The sequence below is a fragment of the Psittacula echo genome (genome assembly GCF_963264785.1).
Source record: "Psittacula echo genome assembly, chromosome: 3".
NCBI classification, from domain to species: Eukaryota; Metazoa; Chordata; class Aves; order Psittaciformes; family Psittacidae; genus Psittacula; species Psittacula echo.
In genome coordinates this window covers 103,314,498-103,325,448 of record NC_137736.1, presented here as the reverse complement: position 1 = coordinate 103,325,448, position 10,951 = coordinate 103,314,498, and the positions used below count along the sequence as shown (strand labels likewise).

General features: G+C 36.2%; 1 protein-coding gene across 2 annotated transcripts in view; it reads right to left on the bottom strand.

Moving 5' to 3' along the window:
* Positions 1–6,143: 6,143 nt before the first annotated feature.
* Positions 6,144–10,951, bottom strand: part of DCLK1 (doublecortin like kinase 1) — a gene marked incomplete at its 3' end in the record, with an annotated part of 248,532 nt that continues 243,724 nt past the window's right edge. The window contains exon 16 of one of the 2 annotated variants that reach the window (XM_080612416.1): positions 6,144–6,308. In XM_080612416.1, the coding sequence (XP_080468542.1) occupies positions 6,144–6,308 (165 nt within the window). The remainder of the gene's footprint in view (positions 6,309–10,951) is intronic. The other variant, XM_080612417.1, reaches the window with a different exon arrangement.

Here is a 10,951-nt window from a genome sequence, read left to right as displayed (position 1 = left end):
TTAATTTGCAGTCATATTTTAAACGCCTAATTTCCCCACTAGCCTGTGTGTAACACTACTTCAAAAAGCTACACACGGTCTCATTTAGTGAATATATGAGGAAGAAGTCTGCATTATGTTTGCTAAAAGACCTGGGATTTCAATTCCATCTGCCTCTGGGTGTGTTTGAGTTGTACATTAATTATGCCTGTTTGTAGCTGTAAATTTGCTCCAGATTAGTAGGTGATTGGCTCTGCACATGGATTCATTACACTGCATGCCTCCCTTGCACTTTTATAGCTTCAAATTATTCCATACTTATGATTTTTAAACTGCTTTTAATACCTGCCTTATTTGGTGTGAGCTTTCAACCTGTCTTATTCAGATAATTTTTTTCCCCTTAAGAGAAAACATGTTCCTTTGATTCTTCTCCTGTGGACCCTTTTGGCTGGTGTAACATCAGCTTTGTCCATGGTGCTACTCTAAGATACAAGATGAAACTGCTTCTTCTCCCAGTCTTACAGGGAAAATCAGCATATTCACATTTAGCATTTGCTACAACGAATGACTTAAACTAGTGGATTTAGGAATTATACGAGCACTCAGCAGGGTGTATATACCTACCCATTGCTGCACAGACTTTAAATGCTTGTCACGTCAAAATAAAACTTTCCCACATGTGGAACATTTTTGCTCTTGATCACTGAGTTTTCTCCCTGGTTTTCAAAATGACCAAAAGTTCTGAGCTGTCACCTTTGTAGTTAAGACATGTGAGATATGCTTGAAAACGTAACACATCTGAAATAAGCTGCATAAAAACTGCCTTTATGTCTGTGTGTGTCAAAGTTTGTGTACACTTAGAAAATAAATGTCAAAGAGGTCAAGCTGATTTCCCTCATATTTTAAGAAAAGAATCATTCTGAGCTGAAAAATTGTATGCCAAGTTTCTGCCTGAAGCAAATTTCTACAATCAAATTAAAAACCTTTGAGACTAAGAGTTTACAATAGAAATACTAACACATCCTTAACCATGGCAGCACTAGCAGCCACTGCAGTAATATTAAGAAAGCTCTCCCTGCCCACTATCTACACTAAATAAAAAAGATGCCATTTTCTAACATATATCCCAGGCTAGCAAATAACAATGATTTAATGTACTTGCCCTGTGGTAATACAGTGGCACTGCAAACCTCTGAGCCAATTTTTCCTTTCTTTTTGTTTTTTCCCTTTTCTTTTAAAATATATGCCCCATAGGGAAAGGATTGCAATTTAGCTCTTATTTGTGAATATATCGCTTTCATTTCAACGATTCTTGAAAGCCTTCCTGCTGCCACATGCTACTGTATGCAAGCACCCAACTGAATAAAGACCCACCAGGTTTTTTCAGGAGTTTATTCACAGGTTTGGCTTTGCTTATTGTAGTATGCACCACATTTAGATTAGATGAGGGCTACTGTAAAGCAATAACATTATCAATGACTGGAATCTCACTTTCCCCTCTAACAGTCTGAAGCAAATTAATGTATTGGTTGTTCATTAACAAGTAAACAGTTTCTGCTACAATGTCAAGGAAAAAGAATGTGTTCATTAATATGAACAATCTTCATCTACAAAGATGATTTACACAATGCATGTCATGAGATAGCTTTCCCCTAACTAGTACACTACCAAACTGAAAAGCTGATTCTTAGAACTTTCTTGAAATTACAATATTGTTTGTTTACCTATAAGAAAGACAGGCTCAGTCACCTATGCCACCATCGTAAGCTCTATAGTAAGTACTTAAAAAAAAGAGAAATTTCTGGAGTCACTTGTGGAATTAATAAAATTGATAACTACAGACTTACACTGCATCAATGATACATATTATTCCTGTGATAAGTTAAGCTAAAAATAAGATTTGGTTATAGAAATTCCTTAAACAACAACACTTAAATTATTTCAAACTTGAAATTTTTCAAGAATTTTCTGAAAAAATCAGCAAACACTGGCTAAAAAAGCAAAGCAGTTTGGATACACCAATGTAATCAGCATGCCTAGTGCTTTTCTGTTAACCCTCTGAGTAAAACCATAGTATTTTGGATTTCTGGATTTATTTTTTTTTTTTTTGTACATTAATGCTATGAAAACTATAACCTACAGAAATATTAATTTATATGTCATGACTTAATGAATCATGATCTAAATATATTTTGGCTAGACACCTCATCTAGTGAGCTATTCTCAAGTTTTAATTATCCACTGAAGAAGCCAGTCTCTAGCAACTATAAGGGAAGTTTAGATGATTGCCCTAGATTTGATGCTTAACTATTAGGTGGATGCATTTAGATGAGACAATGTGGAGCTCGGCGCCATTTAACTAATCCTGCGCTATCATCTATCAGTACTACATTTTCACATCAAATTTTATTCACTGACTATAAGCTCACTAAAATATTGCACACAGGTTGGAGTCCACATTATCCCCATTTACATTTAATTGAGAGGATTTAAGCTGGAGGTGATCCTGTTCTACACTTTTGGTAATACTAAGATCGGATTGTCAGGCATCTCCAGAGGCCGAATATTAGATGACCTGAATCACCTTTTGGAAGTGCTCCTCTCCATCTCTCTGGTGATAGACAGTCCCTACCAGGACCGCCATTCATCTCAGCTAACTACACAGGCTTTGTGGGAGGAAGTTGGCCTTGTATATATAATAAGCATTAGGAAAAAAAATTGTTGTCATATTTAGCAACAATACGATGCAATGATTCAAAAGGGAAATGAAGGAAGAAGTCAGGACTGATATGTATTACAGTAAAATGACCACATTGTGCTATATGCTCTCTGCTCTCAGAGAATATCACATTAGAAATAATCTATTATCTTTGATTTCTTGTTTTCACTGGTGTTTCAAATATTTTTAGGGCCACATTTTCTGTCTTCACTTACCCCCAGGAATTCAGAGGTTAGACAAGAAAAAGGGCAGTCACTGCCAAACAAGCCTGAACCATTATTATTTTCATGAAACGATACACATATACCCATATATATGGCTATATTTAAAAATATATATGGATACACGAATATATTTAAAAACATCATTGCAAACTCTCATCAGCTTAAATATTCAGATGCCTTTTCTTAAAGCCCAAAAAAGAGGCTATCAGCAATTTGAAATCCACTTCTCACAGACCTAAAAAATAACAAGAAAAAATGTATTTTTACAGTTAAGTTCATAAAACATGAACCAAAGTTCAGAAACATGGAAGATGCTGGGGAAGAGTAGGGTTGTCAGGATCTAGGATTATTTTTACATTCATTTTAAGTAGTACAAAATGGTGTAAGATGAAGGAGCCAAACATCTTATTTTAATGATAACTCTGTATTCCAAAGCAAAGCAAAGGTGATAGGAAGATACCAGATGGGTTTTTAAATAATATTTTGCATGCATAAGGTGAAGCATATTTTTATATTGAGGTTTTTGTCCTTACTTCCCTCTCTAATTAAGAAGAATGAACATCGGCCTTTGCTTTAAAACTGCCAAATTTTCCCAACAGTCAAGCAGCATATGGTATTAACAGATACTTTTTTATTACCAAATATATTTCATTTACATGGCTGAGTTGTATCTGTCCTAAAGGGAAGGCTGTGATATATTGTGGAAAGAACAACGCTGGAAGAACATGTGACTAATCCCGACCTACAGTAAATTGATGAAGGTAAGTGGCAAGGGAGGCTTTACCTTGGCTGAAGGTTTGACACTATGGAAAAATAATCCCTGACCTATCCAAATGTTATCAAACTACAACCAATAACATCACAGTGGCAGTGGCTGTGCCCTATCTACCAAGGGTCTTCTCTCTGATATGACTCTAGGGTCAGCTGGGCACACATCTGCCACAGACAGCCCCTTCCCAAAATCTAAAATATGAGAACTTTTGTATAGCAGTTCCTTTATCCTTTCACCTTTGCCTCCGTGGAGTTCTCCAACAAGACACCTATTTGCTTTACTTGGGTTAATATGTTATCACTCAGGTTCCAGTAACAGAGGCTGTACACAGTCCTTCTGCTCATGGATGTATGTTCAGAGATCAGAGTCTTTCAATGACTTAGGGTGAGATTCATTCTACTACACTCAAAATCTGAAGTTTGGTGTCTGACATAAGCTTCCACTAGCAGTTTCTTCTACCATCAATGGAGAGCGGTAAGTGAATCAAAGCATGAGTCCTGCCTAAAATGCGTGCCCATGATAGGTGAGATGAATCAAATCTGGAAATGCTCATACCTCTGTACCACCAAGGAAATCTGGAGATTTGGTTTCTATTAAATGTCTCATTTCTAGATTATTAACACTGGGTGAATTTAAAAGCATTCTGTATGAAATGCTTGCATCACTTGTGTGAAGATTCACAAGATGAAACTCCTGTGTTTAAAAAATTTAGAGCTTTTTGTATATAAATTTTTATTATGAGGCAATGAAAGATGCACTTCAAAGGGTGGAGAAACAAAAGAATTTCAATGTTTCTTGAAATACAGTTCAAATTATACTTCCAACTAGAAATGCAAAAGAGCATTACACTAGCTCCAGCAAGCTGCAGGTACACATTTGCTGCCACAGCTGCTCTTAGGGACAGTTCCTTGAGGAAATACAGCTCAACGGAAGTGACTCTGTAGGCAACTTGCCCTGTTCCTCCAAAATTTATTTATACTTCCTAGCAAGATCAGAAAAGTCTGCTTATCTTTTTGGGCACCACGTTGATATTTCTAGTGGTATAATTTGAAAGAAAAAGGGAGAAAGAAAAAGAACAAGGAGAGAGAGACAGAGAGAGAGGCAAACACATCTATGTGACTCTTTAAAAACACTGTGAGAAAATTTTAACTTTAGAGCAGAAAATTTCAGTTTTACATGAGTAATAAAAACAAATATAAATTTCACTTTTTTTTTTTTATTTTAGAATTGGAGTTTGGAAGTTGCCTTTTTCATTCAAGTGAAATTCTGAGTAACTTCATATTTTTTTTCTTTCAAATTATCACATTTGAAGCAAAAGTCTACAAAGTGTAATATTTCTGTGAAAGCCAACTTTAGGACAATGGTTAAATAAAATGCTATAATGCTGTGTTGAGATTTTAACAAACCAGAAATGTGTATACTCTATGTTAATGCACATTTTATTAAATATTACAAATATAACTGGTGATCATTTTTAGTTGGTCCATTCTAAGACAGAACTTTTCCTAATTCATTTCAGGCTTTGCATATATATGAAATTACTTGTATTTTCCCCAGTTTAGGAGTACTTAAGCTATTTTAAGTGTTATTCAATGTAAATCTCTAAAAATGACTCTCCCAGGATAACCAGGTCATGTTGAGAGGTTGCCTGAACATTTCTGAATGTGAGGCAAAGGAACCAGGAAATTCTCAGCTAGATCATTACATACCCACATACATACACAGAACGTGTCCTCAAGCCATTTCCCAAGACTCTGCATTGCCATTAGCAGCAAACGATATGGAAGCAACCTTTTGTGGCCATCATCATGTCATACTCTGTAAACTGTGAGTCCACCCTAAATTGAACTTCCCATTTAGCCTGCATAATATCCTCCAACAACAGTCACTGCCTGTGGAAGTATGATGCAGGTTTAGAAATAACTGCTACAGAATATACTGTTTGTTTCATTTTATTTTCATTTTTAAAGCCTATATTTGTAACCCCTAAGCAATAGTGTGTTGATTTGGCCAGGAACAGGCAAGGAACTCTTGGGTATACAAAAGATATGTGTGTATAAAAGCAAAAAAACCCCGAATAAAGCTCTAATGTGGGTTGTCAAGGTTTAAGTTCATCGTTTACTCAGAGGGCTAACATGGGCTAAAATTACATACTGCAGTTCCTAGCTTCACTGATGAAAACATTCACTGCTTCTATCTTTAAATAAAAAAGCAAAATAGCCTTAACCCTTTGAGGATCATATTAGCAGCAAGTTGCAATCTAAGGACAGAACAAATACTTCAATCAATTAGGAAATTATTCTTACAAAGATTCTGTGAGCACCCTTTTGTGTTCCACCATCCCAGTGTTTACTGCTGGACAGATCAGCTGTAATCACTTCATACAGGTCTGAAGGATTTTCAGGGCCTCAAAGGGTTAAAGCCAAGACTTTTGAGTAAAAGTATTTTATTAAAAGGGTGAGTTAGGTGAGCGAACAGTCTCGGATGAACTTGGTGAATAGTCTTCCGATTCGGAGTTGAGTTCAGGTGGAGCTTGCTGTTCCTTATAACGTCCCCTCACATCCTGGTTGCGTCTTCGTCGGAAAACCTGCCTCTCCTTATCAAGAGCGGTGGTCTGGCAGGGGCATAAAATAAGAATAAATGAAATTAGGCTGTGTGTGAAATGCAAAGATAATGAAAACCATGAGTTTATGTGGCCTGCAAATACCAGGGATAATAAATGTTCAGATCAAATTAAACCTGTTCTGTCTCATTCAGGTCTGAAAGGTTGAGCCCACAACATAGCTAAATGCTTTAGCAAGTGCATTTCCCAAACCTGAAGAGGTAGCGTGACATCATCAAGCAGATACAGAACCATATATATGGATGCCATATGTTCTACTTCTGGATGTTATTAATTTCATCCTTTAATAGATTCAAATTTCAAGCCAAATACCAAATGACCTTCCCCCCAGCCTTCTCAACGTATATATCTGTTTCTACAGGCAAGGCAGAGATACTCATTCTTGAATTGACTTAATGAAGGCTGATCCACGCTTACTCATGTTCAAGTCAGTGCAATCAGCTAAGAAAGATGAATTGTAATGAAGTTGTCAGACAACAGAGAAAAACAAACACTGAAGGGAGCTAGCCCACCCAACTCTCTGACACCTTCTCATGCTGCCCTATGGATGTTCTTAGGGAGAATGCTTAATTCTGACAGAAAGACCCATTTATCCTGATCCCCTGTCTCCTCCTGTTGACCAAGGTCTATCACATTAAATACTCCACTAATTTTATCTAGGTCTACCTAGAGTTTCTAGGAATGGGAAAGAAGGATGTTTTCTTCATGGGCTTTATTTTTTGCTCATGCTGCAACTACTGAGAATGCAAGTCTCGATAAGATGGTTGTAACTTCCAGCCACATCCCTTCTTCTGCTTTTCTGGAACATTTACATGGTGAAACTGCAACCCACATAAGGGCAGCCAATGTCTGACTAATGATTTCAAGTATGGGACTGGTTTTCTTGAGTATGGCTTATTAGACTGCAGTCCCTAAAATCATTGTAAAATTACAAGTTCAGCAGGATGGCCTTGATTCAGCAAGAGCACTTTGACACATAGTTAACTGTCTTCTGGAGCAGGGCTGCCTTCTTAAAACATGGCTCCTGATTGTTTTCAAAAAAGCAAAACAGAAAGAGGCTACTAAGATGACATACAAAAAACAAACAATTATGTGATCGTGCTACTGGAGGCAAATATAACTTTGAGCACTGAATAGGTTTAACTGGTAAGGCTTGTAAAATTCACCCCTAGTATGAAAATCTCCTTTTAAAAGAATGCAGCCAAAAGGTTATTCTGCTTCAAAGGATTTATTGTGTCCTCTTGAGACATACATGACTGATTTCTCTAGCAAATTTACCAGTTATAGTGTGAGCCTCATAGGAGAGCAGAGATGTATTTATAGGCAACATATTTTTGAGAACAAAATGAAAACTAAATCCATCATACTGGTGCAGAATAGCATTATAGCAATCCATGCTCAAAAATAATGCAATCAGCATTCAATAATGATGTATCAGAGACGGAAAGATGGACAAGAGTACAGAGCTACTATAGCAAACGGATTTAGTTAGGCTAAATGGCTGAACTATTATTTTTGTGTCTAGAACCTACATAGCACTACTTTAAAGGGCTAAAATAATTAGCTTTGATAAGTTCTTCCCCATATTTTAAATAATAATTGCTACAGAATGCAACACTTTTCATCTGCTGAGAATTTCTTTGTTTACTGCTCATCTTTCGGTTAAGAGCTCTAATTAGCATTTTCAATGCCTTCTATGTTTCTTAGCCTTGAACCAATTCAGTTTTTGATTATTTTTAATGTGAAACAGAAAAATACCTAGATCTTTTAGACAAAGTGAATATAGCATACAGCATGTAATTCTGTGTGAAAATTGAAAAGAATGGCATATATTACCACTCTATAAAATACAGATTTCTATTTAGAAGATTTTTTATGCTTACAGGAAATAAGCATTTATTTAAAGTTTAAACCATATCACAGTAACAGATACTCTCCTCTGAGAAAGTTAAACATTTCTGGTTGAATAAATAAAAATACTTGCATTAAATTCAAAATTTATTTTTAAAACCTGCTACATGAGAATGGTAAATGTGTATGCAAAATCTGAAGGTATTTAAAATCAGATAAGTTACACAGAATAGAATACTTTGAATAAAAGATTCATTTTGAAATTTAGCCTAGGACATTGATTTTTTTTTAAAGGACAAAATTCTAAAATAGCAAAAGTACTTACATACTTAAGTATAAGGACACATTTTTAACGGTGTCTTTAAGAAAACAGACCCCAAGATACTAGTTTGCTAGTATTGTTGGGGAAGCTTTGGGGGCTTTTGTTTAAATGCATTTGTTTAGATAAATGTAAAGGCACTTCCTGACTTAATAATGAAAAATATTAAGCAAAAATATCCTGATGATCTCACCTGATCCAGCACCTTATTTCTGGCTTCCTAACACTTCAGAAACTTCCTGAGATACTTAGAGACAATGAGTTTTGTTACATTTTCATCCAAAATCTCCACCAAATTTCATTTAGTTGGTCTTTGCAAAGACACGCTTGTAGACTCAGGGGCATTGCCGTGGTTATTCTCCTGAGCTGAGACATTCGCAGTCTTTCTCACCCAAAGAGCTTATAGAATAAAAATGTATAAAGTTACAGAGAGCCAAAGAAGGAAGTATGTATCTAGAGAAACCAAAAATACACAGGTTGTATTCTAACTTTTAGCATTTAACATGCCAGAACCACAGAACAGGTCACCTCTGGCAACAGACAGAGCACTTACAGAACTTGCAAGATTTGGCTTATTCTACCCAGTTGATGATGTTTTGCACTTCCAGTGTCTAATGCACTGCTGGGTGGTATTGCCACTGTACATTCCGCACAAGTACTATTTTTCACTTAATGAGGTCATGGTTACTTTTTACCTCTAAAGAATTTTAAAATATAATAGATTAATGGTTTGGAATGCAGAGATGGTAAGATATATTTCAGTATTGACCACATGTGTTTTGTACAAGCAATTGTCATCTACTGTACCCTCTTGTGCACATAGTATGTTCCAAAAATCAGCTTTTTCATTATTCTTACTGGTTTTGTAGCACAGGCCTCTTATACATATTGCCTTGGTTTAAGAGATGCATTATTTCATCTACTATTCAGCTGGGTGGTTCACCGGTCCATGAACCAGTCCATTATGGATTTCTATGGCACTTCAGCTTGAAGCTACTCTTTCAATAAATAATAAGAGGATCTGAAGTGCACTTACGCTACACAGGGCTGCAAATCCCAGATTTTCATTATCACATTTCGACATTTTTTTCCCCTGGCTCAAGGTGAGAGAGTGAGAACTTTGAGCACTGTATGATAGCAATAGCAACTAAAATGTAAGGATAGCATTCTCATTTAAGATATGCAGCTGTCCTCCTACAATCCATATGAGGAAATGTAGAGCTTCTTATCCAGCAGCAGATAAGTGGATTGCCTCTAATAGTTTGGTGCTGATGTGTCTGAAGCACTTCATTTAGCGCTAATGTATTTTGCATCAACATTTAGTAATCCTGACACCCAGTACCAAATGGTTAACAAGCAATTTTTGGAAATGCATTTAATTTGAAGTAATGTAGCATTAGTTTAAAATCCTTGTTTCTGTCACCTCTATGCTAAGATGTAGTTAGCATTTTTCCAGGATTTTGCCATATGGACAGTCTCTACCTTGATTCCTACTTCTTGATGCTGCAGGACTCCAGGGCCTTGCAAATTATTTTTTTTTCCTTGGAAAATATTGAACCCTGTGTTTATGAACAGACACTCAAAACCTACAACTGCTTTGATATACGTGTTGGATTTGCAGTGGGAAGCACGTTACTCTAGCTGTGGGGTGGTATTTTCTGTCAGGTCAGTAATTATTGTATTGAAGTAACTGCATTTTATGAATGTGAGAAGTGACTGTTTTTCTTTTCATTTGTCTTAATTTACTGCTAGCCACCAAATATAGATATACATTCATTTCATTAATAAAAGAACATTATTGTGCATTTTGCCTCTTAGCCCATCCATTATTCATACCAGCCAGGAGACTGAACTGGGGATGCAGCTGTTCACACATTAATCTCAGAAAACCATCCCTTCAATCGCTTTCATTCTGCAGCAGCATATTTGCAATTTGTTTGCAATTTTTGTGCTGCTTTGTTTAGTGTGTGTAATTACACAGGCATATGCACTGAAACACGGATGTTTTTCTTTCAGTGCATTCTCTTACATACATGTATGTGTACACACATATTTAAATGTTCACACCTAGATAATTTTTTTTTATTTCCTTAAGCTTCTGGCTAGTGACCTCAATACCTTGAGATATGCATCAGCAGGTTTCCTTACTGTAAAAACGACCATTAGACAATGCTTGTGGCATGAGCCAGGCAGCCTTTTTTAATATTTTCCATGGGTTTCTCAAGTTTTATATACATAGATATGTATATATGTATATATATATATATGTATATATATATATATATATATATATGATCGAGTCATGATTCAAGACGCTTTTTGGAGAGTACTTCGAACTTAGCAATGCACCTCAGTCCAGGAGTGAAAGACACAGGTTAGTTTTGCCCCTCAGGCACAAGCTATAACTAACCCAAGTTACACGGTGATTTGGAGATGTGCAAATGACCACATCGAGGGGACAAAT